Here is a 15,671-nt window from a genome sequence, read left to right on the forward strand (position 1 = left end):
CATTCTTTATTTACAAATAAGAATGACGATAAGGCGCTTGGTGTCCCACTCTTAAAAGTACAAGTTAACTGAAATTGAGAAAGATGTTCTGAGAGTTGTGAATCAGGGAAAAAAATGTGTTGGACTTCCAAGTACTTGTAGGTGTCTTAATAATTTAAGTAAACGATGTAAATAAAGTATGACTTTAGTAAACACTGGTCATGTATCTTACAAAAACTAAGAGAACTTCAAAAATATGTGGGTCAAAAAGTGTTGGTAAATTGTTCCATGTGGATTCTATGAGTGCATGTTTCTACCTGGAATACACCAAGGTTAAATCACAACAACTCTCTCTACTGTGGGCCTACTGTGGTATCAATTTCAGGGACATGCACTGTTAGCCCTAACTGGTTTGTTCACAGCTGACAGTTGTCTCGACAAAACAGTTATTTACAACATTAACGATCCAAACCCAGGGAATACTGGCAGTGGCATGCCTTATTCTAACTGAATAGAGCCGTTAATTAATGCAATTAGTTACTGCTGTGCTTTTCCTGCCATGAAAACACAAAGTATATGTGGTGTGTTTAAACTCAGGGCTTTAGGTAGCTACCTTTATCTTCTTAGGCTTATTTTGGTATGTTTGTATTCTGGCACTGGGTCTTTGATACAATATTAAACCATGTGGTGAGTTAAAATGTGTAGGCTACTTGATATATTGGCCTACGTTATATTATATAACCAGAAATGACAGATGTTTGCTAATAACAGCAATTGTGAATGTTTTCTGCTGTAATTTGATTTCTGTCATGAGCTTACATAGTCAGGGTTATTGAGGTTTTTAAAAAAAACTATTTAACGAAGCAATTAATTGACAAAGTAATCTTTAATGAAAATAATCCTGACCGTCCTTCTCAGATATTGGCTGCAGCCCTATTAGAGTTATCTCTGTATAAACTGCGGAGCTGAACACACTTTTTATAACGGAATTGAGGATACAGGAACCACTAAACCCATACATTAAACTATGTGACTTTAGCTCGGGCTGCCTCAGTGAACTCTTTCCGCCAGCAGAGCGCGTCGCTGAGCCTCGTACAGAAAACGTGAAGCCTCCTAGCAGAGCACAAACCCACTCCCCGTTTTCCGTGAAACTGTGAAAAGGGAAAAGCCCTGTTGTGTTTTGTTTTTCTAGCACAGTCAGAGAGCCCATGCACTGCGAGCTTCCTTCACCTTTTACACTGCTCACAGGACTCTCCCAGGATGCTGTCGAACAACCCCCACATCGGGCAAAAAGTGGCAGGCTGTTTGATTTTCCTCTCCGTCTGTAAGTAGGACCCACTTTACTTTCTAATCTTCATGTCAGTGGGTTCGGACCACACAGCTCTGTGAGGGACGTACTGACACCCTCAACAGTAAACAGTGTGCGTTTTACGATTTGTGAGTCCCTAACTGTTTGTGAAGTGCGGAGCCATGATTCGCCTCAACTTCCTGAGTTGAAAGACGATTTGCACGCCATGTGGGTTTATGCAGAGCACTAACTGCAAGTTTACACTGGAGTTCGTCAGGGGAAAAGGTTTGAAAATGTTCTCCTTTTGGAATCGTAACATTTGTGTTTATAATCTGTTCACGAATGCGAAGAGTGAAGTAGCTTCTTCCTGTCATATATCCACCGTGCACGAGTGGGAGGCAAGACCGAGCATAGATGCACCTAAATCCCTAGCTATTGTCAGGCTTACAAAGTCAGAATTCTTCCTGTCAGTCTGGATGTGTACCATGAATTTAGCAACAAATGTAGAAGAGTAAACAACGTGCAGTCCTTTATTCCTGTGTTTCCATTAAAGGGGGACACAGGAATAAATGTCCACAGTCCTAACAGACTTCTAAAAAAGCGTAATTGTGCTTTTATTTAAAAACACGTGTGTTGAAGGAATATGTCGAATTGTGCGTGATTACATTTTTACTTACCTTAATGTCAAATATTTCAGGTGATTCTATTTGACCATTTAGAAATCAGTACATGCAGTTTGCATATTTTCTGCTATACAGTACCTAATATATTCAGTGATGTGTCATGTCCATTAGGTTGGGCGCAGCAGCACACAATGAGGCTGCAGCTGTGGAGAGAATTGCAGTGAGTGACCAATATTGCATTGGCCTTGTACTATTTGGCCATCCTCCTGAAATGTGGAGATAAATGCTGAGCGCAGGAGACTCTGTCTGCCTTGATTGGACTGAAAATTGTCGCTGTTATAAGAAATGCCAGAATACACAAGGATCTGCTAATATGATGTTACTGCAAGAAAATTGCTTAATCTGCCTGGGTCAATACACAGGAAATAATAAAAAAGCTTTTGTGTTGAAGACTTCAAACAGAGCTAACAGTTTAACTGGAGGGTCTATATGAATCTTAACGCTGCAGGAATTATCTTCAGGTAACAGTGATTTATTATTAATTTGATTCTACCTATAATATTCAGTTTGAAATCTACACTTTGCCACCTCAATAATTGGTCATCTGCTTTCTTGCCCCCTGACTCACTCAATTATTAACTAAAATCAAATTATAATTTGTTTTTTTCTTTCTTTCCAAATGACCACATTGAAGTTCTTTTGTAATGCAGATATCAAATATTATTTGTGACATTTTGTACCATCATTTTTCTTGTTAGGGGTCATAAATGAACATTTGTCTCACTATTATATTAACAGGAATGGGATGAATGTTCCATTTTTAGCAATTCTGAAAAATGTCCAAAAACCTATAATTCAGGGCTACTATTAAGGCATGTTGACATGTCAAAAATAGAGTACAGTCTAGGCTCGGCAGTATGGTTTGCCAGAGTCAATCTTGCAATCCACTGGTATCCTGTGTACAAGTGAAAGCTGTGTTTGGCACAGAGTTGAGCATGGTTAGGTGGGCAGCTCTGACTCTTGACAGGGCTGCTGTTCCCCTGTATGTAATATACATGGTCCTAAGACCAAGGTGCAGCCAAGGTCCAATTTGATGACATTATGGTGCCACCTTTGCTGTTTCAATGATGTGATCCAGTATACATCAACAGGCTGTCATTTCTGATGTGCATTGGAGCCATGTGAGTGTTATGCAGTCGGGATGAGGAGCAGCAGCCTCCAAGTTAAATGCTACAGCATTCCAGACAGGCCGCATTGCAATTGTGGCAGTTGTGCTAAATCCATAAAGTCTAAATGGGATTGTTGATGTTTGGTCTACTACAATGATTGTATTTGGGACAGAGAGAGTACTGACCCAAAATGTGGATTCAATTTTAAGGCTTTATCACTCCATCACCAGATTTTCATCACCTCAGCTTCAAGAGTCTTGAGCTTTCACTCAGAATTGTCTTAACGCAAGTATTGTTAGATCATTGTAGGTGATGATGATTAGATGATAAATTAATCACAGGGAAAAGCTCACAAACAACCTTAAGTTGACATCCAGCTGTTACACGTTTTTGAGTGATTGGAGGACTGAGATTGCAGACACAAGTAGCTGCATTGAGTCTTCTCGACATGCTGGGTGACAGGATGAGGAGGTCTGTGATTCAAGAGGTTTTCAAGGTCCAGCTGCTGCTGTGGCTCTCATCAACTGAAAAGTGCCTGCTGAAGTTGATCGACAGCCATTAGAGATGCCATCCACAGTCCCAAAGCTTGGGGATGCATCATATTCTGAAAAGATAACTTTATCTCTTACTGGTTTAAAAGTGCTTGAGGGCCTTCACATAGGTTTTACATGGAACAATTATGATCACTGAAGGTAAATAAAGATAGTATTAAGATAATTCCAACCAGAAGCAACACTGGGTTACGATTTGCCTGTATGCGTTCTAAATGAAAATAAGGAGGTTTGATTTACTTTGACACAATGCCAGATGAAGCTTGTTCTTCTTGCATACCTAACATTAAATGATGCATTATTACAATTTTATGTGCAGTGCACACTGTGTGCCATCTGTGCCACTTCTTTGAGGAGCAGCTTTTATTATAAACGGTTGGCTGCGTCAATCACCTCAAAATGTTTATCATTGAAATAATTATAGAAATCATTTTGTGATTCACTTTAAAGGTTTTTCACCAACAATACAAAATGAGTTAAATCTGCATTAAGCTATGTTTGATTTATAAGGACAAAGTGGAATCCTTTTTACACTGAACACAAAGCAAATTGATCGGTCTACATGAGTTCAGAAGTGTTTCTTACTGAGTTGCGTGACTCCATTCCTCGTATGTTAAACTGATAGGGGTTATAGAAGGAGGAATTGAGACTTTTGATACATTTTTAAATCACTCTTATTCTCGTCCATCACACTTTCTGAGGCATGAACCATCTTGCCTGACTAGTGTTTCCATATAGAACAGTTCTGCAAACCCAGAATAGGTTAATTGACAATGTCCTTTTTTCATTTACCCCTAAGGGTTTGAAAATTCTCGCTTTGTGCAGTGTCTATGCTCAGTAACTAGGTATGGTCAAGGTTCAAAAAAGTCAATCAACATGGTTGTCATAGAAGGGCTAAGCTAAATTGTGCCGTGTAGAAAACACCTATCTGCTGCATCAGTTGTTACACTTGCATAGACATAATATATTTTCTGCCTTGCTACATATGAAACAATGCATGCATCGGCACTAAATATTAGCATTGACATCATAGGAGCATCCAGTGTGGTTTTAATACTTCTGTAACAATTTCAGTGCTGACACACAGAGCGTTAGCTAACAGCTAGACTCGGCAGTCAACACCTGTGTTGTGTTGACTGTGGACTCCCAAAAACTCTGCAGCCATACATTTTGCATGAATAAAGCAAGATGAAAGTGAACTGTGTTAATTTTAACACACTTTAATGGCAGAAACAAGGTGACATGAGAATCCCATTTGAATCTTCTCAGTCACCACCAGTAGTAGTCCAATATTCTCTCTTTACGAACTCCAGGGTTGGAAGCGGCTGTCTCTGGTTTTAGAAGTGGTTGATAAGAGCAGAAATCAGCTTTATTGCTGTCCATCTGGGGATGTTTGTGCTTTGACCTGCATTGTCACTATCAACATTGAAAAGCTACCATGATTTTAGATTTCATTGTCTCTTCCAGATGAAGTAATATTGCTTTTTGGGACCAGTGCAGCTGCAGTTTGTGCTTTTCACTATTCTCTCCTCTTCTATGGCTTTTTAGGTTTCAGTTGTCTAATATTTCCTTTAACACACGCATATGGGCATGAGGATTATTAGAGACCCTTTTTTAAAGCTGACACTGACTGCTAATTAGCACTGAAGTGACTATAACACCTGGATAGTTGCCTTTTGTTCATGTGAATTGTGTAATGTACAATGTGTAGTTCCTCCAAAGTGCTTTCATGTTGTGTCTCCGTTAATACCCACTCCTGCTGTAGCCATTTAATCCTGAGTGATGTGAAAACTTTTATCAGACACAAAAGCACTTCCAAAGTAGCAAATCATTTTTTTAATTGCTCTTTAAATCAGGTAGTTTCTGATTTGAAAGAAATCGTTCAACTCTTACAAAGCAAATCATAGTCCTGTGAAGTACCCAATGTACACAGTTTCTCTGTACACCATACCAACTTGATTCTTTCCCATTGTTATGTGCACAGTGTTTCCTGGCTAATTGCATCAGCCATCTGCTTTTATTACAAAGACGATATAAATTGAGAATCTTGTTGAAAGGAATTCAACCGAACTATTCTGAGGTTTCAGCGTGTATAGCGCTTTGCAGAGTTTCTAAAATCAAAGCAAACTAGTTCTCCTCGGTGCGGCTCAATTGGAAAACATGATTTGAAACAACACACTTGATTATGCAGGCTGAAGAGGTGATGAGATCACGGTGCTCCGATCAGCAGTCCTGGCATTATGTGGGGAGTTACTATTGCTCCTTGTGTCTCAGCCTGTCCCTCTCCAGGGTGGTGAAAAGATGGGCAGAATGAGCAGATTGTGTTGTGGACATATTCCTGTAGGAAGCTTCTTTTCACTTCAAAACATAGATGCCGGATTATAGTGTAGTCAATCTCATTAAACAGAGGCGGGATTTAAGAATCTGATTTTATACTTGTACACTTGGCAAGAGGAAATCAGAGTCATTCTATTTGTATTGCATAAGTAAGTTTGGTATAGCTGACATTTTGTTGCTAAAAAAATAAAGTTTGTAATGCAAATCATTATATTTCCCAAAATAAATAGCAATTTTTATATCAGCATGCACATGCTTTACTTTTCTTTAGAAGCCATAATGTTGTCTTTTTCATGCTTTCATGATTGAATAATTAGGTTCATTACACTGTTCGTTTGTTCTGAACTGATGGCTTTACTCGAGGCTTTACACACTAAAGTGTTCTGAAGTTAAATCCGCTCCTCTGAATAATTTAATAGGAGGGTTTTCTTGCATTTGAGCCAATTTACAGTAGCCGGTCAAATTACACAGACTGTATCTATTTTATGAATTCTGTTCCTTTTTATGTACGCTAGGAGTTTTTGTGTGGACATTGGATATAATACTATTAGAGGAATTTCTGCTGGATTGTGTCTAGATGTCTTTGCTTTTTAGTTTTTAATCAACGCTCTCAGTAGCCGTCTAATGGCTGCCGCTGCGAGCCAGGAGGAGAAAGTGTAACTCTTTCTGAATTATATTAGCTAGTTAAAGTCAGATTTGAAGCTGACTGATGTTGGAGTGCAAGCTGCCTGATTTGATATAAACGGCTGTGTGAATTCTGAGACACTGCTGTTTTTTTTGATGTATTGATTTTAAATCCTGGGAACCTTTCTGAGAAGACTTTCCTCATCTCAGAAATGATGGCAATTTAATTGGCTGTAAGCTCTCTGCTCTAATTATAAACTTGAATAGATGAATGGTGCTCTCAACGATCCAGCATATACTCCGCTCGAAGGACTTAGGCTCTGAGTTATCTTTTTAATTTTAATTCTTTGTGTATTTCAACTATAATAGCCTAAAGTAGTCTTTTGTTGTTTAGTCCTGCCTGTGTAAAGCAGCTTTTAGACTACCGTAATAAAAGAAGAGACTGTTTATGGTTCAGTTTAAAATGATTTGATGCTATTTGTAACATTATGTTGAAAAATAACCATTCTCTTTTCTTTTCTTACAGTTCATATCAACTTTTCTGCTGGCGGCACTGGAAAAGGCTCACATGTAAGAAAAAACACTCCTGTGATTTTCTGTTTCCTGACTGCAGATCAGTCTGAACTACTGTGATTTGGCTAGTTTCTTGATAATTAGTGTTAATCATCTATCTACTGTTCTCATCTCCTCCTATTGAAGCCTTAATTACCTGACCAGCTTAAATTAACGACCATGATGTTTTGAAACAGGATTGAGTATTGTCCCGCAGATCAGAAGCTTAATGTTCTCCACAATGCAAATCCATTTGCTTTTTCCTCAAGTGCAAGATGATTTTCTCGCTGTTGCATTCTCAAATCCTGCAGTTGCTGCTCAATAAATAATTAACATGTTCAGTTGCTCTACTTCTCATTGGTGTGAGAAGATGTTGACAGTAAGTCTCCTGGCAGAGTTGCTTAGCGTCACAGAAATGGGCAAATTACTATCTTTTTTCTTTTTTTTTCACTGGTGGCAAGCATTTTTATTCCCCGCGGAGGTCATGTACTATTTTTTGTCACTTTAAATTCAAAAATTGTTTTTGAAAATGAACAAAACACTACTAAAAAAATAATTTGGTTGGATTTCATTATCATTAGGAGAAGAACACCAATGTATTGGGCTATCATTAGATTTAAACAGTTTGCTTATGTCTGTTTTATTCTGTCAGATAATAGTGACATGTTATCAGTATGCCTTTTACTCAGTCAAAGCCCAGGATTGCTTACTATCAACATTGTTTTTTTTTTCTTTTAATATTACTATTAAGGACAGCTGCCTGTCAATAGTTACAAAGCAAATATGTAAATGACATCCATTCAGGAGAAGAAACCCATTAAGAATGAAAAGAGTTTTTGCAACAATGGAAATCAGGACGAGACACCCACACTGCTCCTGGGGTTGTGTATAGCGTGCCACTGCTGTTAATACTAGGATGGGTTGAAGGCAGAGTCTAAATTACACCTTGTGCTGTGTAGTGTACATGTGTCACGATTAAAAGTTGATTTGATTTGAATCCTTTATTTCCAAGTGTAACCAAGCGTATAACACAGAGGAGGCAGATGAAGTGCCACAGGTGTATGGCTTTTGTCACTGTAGACAGAGACGTGTTGAGGAGAGGGGATGACCGGATACAACAAAGGGAAGAGGAGAATGGAGAGCAGCTAGGAGGCACCGCTGGCAGAGAAAGCATGGGAGAGTTTGTCAGCAGGCCTTCCGTTAGCACTTTCCATATGTGTTTCAAGACTTTGCCCAAGGGAACTAGCCACAATTCATGTGAATGCTTTGAGTGATAGCTGGGCACCTTTACTTACTGCTCTGCTCTGTCACCTGGGCCCAATATAACATTTATTGAACAGCACAGGAAATCAGAATGCAAATATAGGCTATATAACAAATAATCATCCACAATTTGTTTTATTTTTTGCTCTTTATGCTGCTTTGACAAAAAAAAGTAAACAAAGTCCCTGAGTGTTTCAGGGGAGACATTGGTATGGGCCACAGACACATAGAACTCCCAACATTCCCCATATTTCTTAACAAATTCACAATACACCTGCATTTTTAACAACACTTTCTGACAGCTAGCCCGCTGTTGGACAGTAAGACCAAATTGTGTTCTAAACCTCATATGTGTTGTAGTCAGTCTTATATTTAGTGCGTTTCTTTTCACAAAGCCCACCTGCAGTGGAAACCTGGTTATTGACCTGTTTTTAGTTCTCCTGAGCCAAAGAACAACATTAACAAATTAGACAGGAATACAAATTTGTAGGTCATGAAAGCATTCGGGTTGGTTATAGAAAGTCATACCCATAGGCCGAGCAGTCATTTTTCATACTCCTGAGAAATTAGAAGACTCTAAAATTTACTCACCACACTTATTATTTCCCAGTTCTTGAATGAGGCAATTCATTATTGGTCTTCTAACGGACGATTATTGACTCTCAAACAGTTTCAATGAACTGTATGTATAACCTTTCTGTCAGTAATACCTTTTTAGTGCAAAAATTCAGATTATTTTTATATATATGTATATATACATACATACAGTGGAAGAAATATGTATTTGATTCCCTTCCAATTTAGTTAGTTTACCCACTTAGAAAGAAATGATCAGTCTGTCATTTTTATGGTAGGTTTATTTTAACAGTGAGAGAAAAAAAATCCAGAAATGTACATTAAAAAAAAGATATAAATTGATTTGCATTTAATTGTTGGAAATAAGTATTTGATCCCCTTGCATCCAACAAGAATTCTAGCTCCCAAGGACCGGTTAAATAAGTCCTCTCGCTTTAAGAAAGTACTGTCAACTCGTTTCCTGGATAAAAGATACCCGTCCACAGTCAATAAATCAGATAACAACCACTCCACTGAGGGTAAGACCAAAGACAGGTCTTGTAGTCATGGTGGAGCTAATGTCCAAGGACATCATGGACAGATTGTAGACCGGCACAAGGATGGAATAGGCTACAAGACCACCAGCAAGCAGCTTGGTGAGAAAGAGACAACTGGTTTGATTATTAGAAAATGGAAGAAGCACAAAATGCTTATGAATCGCCCTCAGTCTGGGGCTCCACGGTCAATGATCATAAAAGAGGTGAGGGGTCAGCCAAAAACTACACAGGAGGGACTTGTTAATGATCTGAAGGCAGCTGGGGCCACAGTCACCAAGAAAACTATTGGTAACACACTGCGCCATAATGGATTCAAATCCTGCAGCGCCCCTGCTCAAGAAGGCACATGTATAGGCCATCTGAAGTCTGCCAGTGATCCTCTGAATGATTCAGAGAAGGCTTATGAGAAGGTGATGTGGTCAGATGAGACCAAAATCAAGATATTTGGCATCAGCTCGACATGAGTGTTTGGAGGAAGAGAAATGCTGCCTATGACCCGAAAAACACCATCTCCAGCGTCAAGCATGTAGCTGGAAACATTATGCTTTGGGGGGGTTTCTCTTTGGGACAGGGCGCATCGAGGGGATGATGGAGGGGGCCATGTATCGTAAAATATTGGCTGATAACCTCCTTCCCTCAGTGAGGATACTGAAAATGGGACATGGATAGGTCTTCCAGCACGACAATGACCCAAGGCAACTAAGGAGTGGCTAAAGAAGAAGCCCATTAAGGTGATGGAGGGGCCTAGCCAGTCTCTGGACCTCCTTCCCATAGAAAATCTGTGGAGGGAGCTAAAGCTTCCAGTGGCCAAGCATCAGCCTCCAAACCTGAAAGATTTGGAGAGAATCTGCAGAGAGCAGTGGACCAAACATCTGACCTCTGTGCTGACCAACAGGGCTTTCTCCACCAAGAACTAAGGCATGTTTTGCAAGGGGATCAAATACTTCCCCCAATGAAATGCACATTGATTTATATCCTTTTTTTATATATTTCTGGATTTCTTTTTTGATATTCTGTCTCTGACTGTTAAAATAAACCTACCATAAACATTACAGACTGTTCATGTCTTTGCAAGTGGGTAAACTAACTAAACTGGCAGTGAATCAAATACTTGTGTGTGTGTGTGTGTGTGTGTGTGTGTGTGTGTGTGTGTGTGTGTGTGTGTGTGTGTGTGTGTGTGTGTGTGTGTGTGTGTGTGTGTGTGTGTGTGTGTGTGTGTGTGTGTGTGTGTGTGTGTGTGTGTGTGTGTGTGTGTGTGTGTGTGTGTGTGTGTGTGTGTGTGTGTGTGTGTGTGTGTGTGTGTGTGTGTGTGTGTGTGTGCGTGCGTGTTATTTAATGAGTATAAACATACAGTAGACTTTTCAACTCGCAGGACTAATTATTGACAGTGGTTCAATCTGCAATATATATATTTTTTTTAAATGGCAGAACATTACTGTTTAGCGGTTTCAAATGGATAGGAAAAATAAGTATACAAACAATCCACTTGTATGTATAGAAAGTATTTACCTGGCTTCCGAGAAGGTGACATTGTGGAATTGTATATGCTTTGCAAATTGGTTAGCACGACATTTGTAAAACACCAATGTATCTCTTTTTCAAGCACTGTTTGTGTAGAAGCTGTTTCACATGAATTTTGGGCCAGTGGTCAGCATTGAAGATCTGGCATTAACATCAAACAGCTGGGCTTATCCCATCATGATTAAAATCCAGCTAAATCTGCAGGGGCTCCTCTGGTGTGTGTGTGTGTGATATGGGTAACGCTGATGGCCGAATGCAAAGTAGCAACAACCAAAGTAGTATAACATTTCCAACAACATGTTTTATAAAATTGATAAACAATCTTTTAATGCGTTCTGCAACCCTGTGGCCGGTGATGTCTCCCTCACAGTGGAGAAAAGATGATCATCTTTCAAAGTTTGGAGGCAGGATCTGAAAAGATGCTCTGCTTTGATCAGTATACTGTGGTTGCATCTAACATTGCTACAAAAGACATGTGATATGTAAAGCAGGAATTACGGTTGCAGCAGTAATTTTCTGTGCTTGTCTTTGAACACAGTCTGTGGCTTGCATATAAAGGCATGTTTAAGTTCCTCCAACCCTCGCCCCCCTCCTTCTTTGAAGACAGCCTGAAGCCTCTGATGATTGGCATCAGTTTGAACTTAGAACGACTTGGAGAAGTTAACGAAGATGAGCACAGGTACCGTGATTATCTGCCCCTTCAGGGCTTCATAAACAATAGGGTACTACAGGTTTGCGATTGTAAGCAGAAGGGCCTTGATCTCATGCACTAAGGACTTCCAAACTGTGAGAAGAATGCACGAGGACAGTACAGTGTGTGAAATTATTTACAAACTTCCTGCTGAGGGTCTTGCAAAGCCAATGGAAAAAGTTGTTCCTGTCACTTTGGCACCATGTGGATGTAAAAGGATTTAAAAGGAATTGCTGGGACCAAACAGGAAACTTAGTTATATAAGGGGTTACTTTGCCTTCAGGGGATGTTCCTACTATGTGTGAGGGAAAAGCAACAGCAAGTCTTACAACATTCACAAGAACACAACCAGTTCACCAGAAGTAATTGAAAGTGCTGATCTTTGTTAATTCATTGAGCCGTTTCATGTGTTTTCCAAGCTAAATGATAGCTTCATATTCAAACAAGCATTTCTTTAGAGGTTCACCTTAAGGCTTAGCAGTAGTTAGTGGAAACGGCACAATTTGGAAACAGAAAAATTACACTAAATAGTCTAACCTTGTTCACCAGATAGGAGACACTTTTTAGACTTTCCACCCTTTTTATATTTAAAGAGTAAAGATAACCATCTCTGTGCACTCAATCCAAAGTGCTATCAGTTGTTGACGTAAGAAAAACTCTTGAAGGAAAAGAGCTGCCGCCTTCTTTAACAACCAACTCAATTAAAGTCATCATGTTGGTTTATACAAAAGCATCTTCTCTGATGTGTGCAGGTTGTCTTGCTTTCTGCCAAACATCACTTAAACTGTAATTTGTTCTGCTTAAACGGCTGTCCCTTTATGGATACCAGCTTTTTATTCTCCAGCATGTCCTTACCGAGGACAGTTATCAGAGGAAAAACAAAACTAAGAAGAGACTTAACCATTACCTCCACTCCTCTGCAATTACTTTATTCCAGCAGAAACGTTTTCTATGATACCATATCTCCATTAACACTGCTAAATAGCACGACATTTATTAATATTATTACCTCCTTTACCACCTTTTACAGCAGCTGGAGAAAACATGTAAACCCTATAAAATATCAACAGTTTAGCCAGGCAATTATCTCTTTGCTGAACGCGGAAAAGACCCAAAAAATGTTGAGGTAAGAAATATTTGCCTTCAATCAATTATTTGTTATCAACGTTGAGTTTAATATTAAAAGGTCATGATGTCGTCTTCAGTTGTGTATCAGACTGCTACGCTACAATGAGTTATGTTTGAATGCGTAAAAACAGTCTTTATTTTTGTAAAATTTGATGAAAGGTATACCAGCCATCTCATCTAGAGGCCAGGGAGCACTCTGTGACCCTAAATAACTAACACAGCAGGGCTTGATCGCAACTGTTGCCCCAGGCAACCAGAATTGGATCACTGTCAACAATTTTGTGCGGTCTGGTTGACTGTTGGCAACAGTTGTTCCTGTGCTTTGAAAAACAAGGCTGAATGCCTCCTGCGTACAGTCTTCTAACTAAGTGAGCATGGCCCTGTTGAACTGCTTTACTGTGAGAAATTGTACGATTATAGATGAATAATATAAAATATGAACCTACAATATGAACCTATGAACTAAAACACAAGAGTATTATTGATGCTGAAATAAGTGGATCTGGAAAACTAAAAAACGATTTTTGTTCAAAGAAAAAATACTCTAAAAGCAGGTTTGATTGTCCAGATAAAAACAACATTTAGTCACAAAGCTGAGTAAAAAAGAGAATGTAGTCGTAACATATTAAAGTAGGAAGAAAGCAGTGCATCAGCTTATAGAAGAATAAAAATAAGCAAAATTGTACTGTAATGTAAAGATCATTTATTTTCCAGATTTGCCTGACGTCCCCAGATCAAAAACCTTTCTGACGTGACTGTAATTTATCCTGCTAATTACATTCAAGTTACAAATGTGAAATTGAAATGCGGCAACATTAGTCGCTCACTCACACTTTTATATTTCAGATTATTAATGAAGCTGAGCCACCTGTTTATCAGATCTATTTTAAGTCTGCGTTGTCTGTCTCACAAAGGGAGAGAAATGGAGGCTAAAATGGTTGTTAACAAGGTTAATATATTTGTCATTTTAAGCAAGTTGTAGCTCTTTTATGCTCTTCTATGCTATTACAAATGTTATACTGTACCTATAGAAACCATCCAATTATCACCAATTAATTACATATTAGGGTAACATATAGTGCTCTGTTTTTCCAGTGTTGCCAAGTTTGCCACTTTATTGCTATTTGATGACATTGAAGTGCCTAATGAGTCCTTTTTCTATTCCAATGCTTTAATTTGACTGAACTGTCTTTACAAGAGATATTTTATTTCAATATGGATCCTCTCTGGTCAATTTCAAATCTAGAAGTTTAATTGACCTTTTGCCTAAACCCTTCTCCTCACAGCAGATCTGGCTTTTCCACATGCCAGAGCAGTGTGCATAGAGTTTTTATACAAGAGCAAAAAAGTTTGGAAAAGCAGGTTTTTTTTAGCCTTTTCAAAAACACAAGAGCATTAGAGAAAGAATGTGTCACACTGTGTGTTCATCTGTCTTAAAGTGCTGCAATTCTCTGCACGTATGCCAACGAGCATAGTAGTAGGTCTAAGTGAACATTACTGTTGAGGAGTGCATGATTAACTACATAGCTGTGCGGGTTTACAGGTTATAATTAACACTGTGTAGTATTTATCTTCTGTCCTGCTCTTTATTATATTTAGGGAAGTTTAGACTTTTAATACATATACTTATATATACTGTGTCCTAGATTTAACTTACAAATAAAAATGGTCTCATCTAACAATTTCCCTTTATAATGTCTTCTTCATACATCACCCACTAGTCAGGATGCTGACTTTTTATCTGAGACATGCAGCTTCAACCTAGATCTTCTAGCATGATATCATGTATGTAACTATTCAGTGAATGACCCCTTTTATTAGACTGTCATCCTCAGGGATGCTAAATTGGCCTGATTCAGGAAAGACTGTTATCAACCTTTAGTTTTCCCATTTTTTCATTTAAAATTCAACAAAATGCAGAAAGAGGATATGACAAATTGCCTGCTGATGTTCAAAGGCAGTAGACATTTCAAATCATTAACCCATCACACTTTAAGAGCTTTTCCTTGTGAATGAAAAACTACTATTGAATAACATTTTTATCCGTCACTTCTTTTGGCACCCTGACATTTAAGGAAGCATACACAAGGCGTTTTAATTCTTAAACACCTCAATAGATCTGAAAGCCTCCTCTAAATTAAGCTGACAATTTGCACTTTCCTGACAAACCATTTTAATCCTCAGTCAATTTAAATATAGAAGGGCCACCATTTAATAATGGTGTCCTCCTTGTTTCCCAAGGATCTCAAAGTCCTTCTAGACAGCCAGCATCTGTAAAGATCACATATTTTTCTCACATGTTAAAATTCAGAAAGTCCTGCAACCTTGAATCATTGTTGCCATCAGTGAATAGAAAGCTAACGCAACCTGACAGGTCACTCACATCAGTGGAGCGTCTGAGCCCTCGGGATTGAGAGCTGTCGCAGGGGGCAGCAGCTTTGCCTTGTACGTCTGTGAAGAGCTTCCAAATCAAAGGCAGGGCTCAAAGGGCTGTCTTTGCTTATGTCCTTGATTACATAATAATCATGGAATTCACTTTACACCTCATTTGGGAAAACCTTAGCCGCAGTGCTGTTGTTCTGAGGTTTAGCTACACGAGGCACAACCTTTCTGTCTGTCTGCATCAGTGCTGAGGTGCCACACACCAAAAGCGCTCAAGGCATGGTGAAACTAACCCCTTCAGATAGATAGACAGTGTAGACTCATAGCAATTCCTTCTCTAACACCTATGGGTTTCTGATTCCCGCTGCAAATGGCTGACAGCCTGCTGTCAGATGAGATTAGGGAGAGCGTTACCTGCGTGCAGAAGCATACAAGGCCAGAAAGAGTTGAG

At 39.0% G+C, this 15,671-nt stretch overlaps 1 protein-coding gene across 4 annotated transcripts in view; it reads left to right on the forward strand.

Moving 5' to 3' along the window:
* The first annotated feature begins 539 nt into the window (after positions 1–539).
* Positions 540–15,671, forward strand: part of b3glcta (beta 3-glucosyltransferase a) — a 51,898-nt gene continuing 36,766 nt past the window's right edge. For 2 of the 4 annotated variants that reach the window (XM_063907559.1, XM_063907556.1), the window contains exons 1-3: positions 540–666; positions 1,228–1,303; positions 7,098–7,141. In XM_063907559.1, coding sequence (XP_063763629.1) covers positions 619–666; positions 1,228–1,303; positions 7,098–7,141 — 168 coding nt within the window. In that variant the 5' untranslated portion in view covers positions 540–618. Of the gene's footprint in view, positions 667–1,171; positions 1,304–1,371; positions 1,553–7,097; positions 7,142–15,671 lie in introns of those variants that run through there. The other 2 variants (XM_063907557.1, XM_063907558.1) reach the window with 2 other exon arrangements.

Source organism: Eleginops maclovinus, chromosome 18, assembly GCF_036324505.1.
Source record: "Eleginops maclovinus isolate JMC-PN-2008 ecotype Puerto Natales chromosome 18, JC_Emac_rtc_rv5, whole genome shotgun sequence".
Lineage (NCBI taxonomy): Eukaryota > Metazoa > Chordata > Actinopteri > Perciformes > Eleginopidae > Eleginops > Eleginops maclovinus.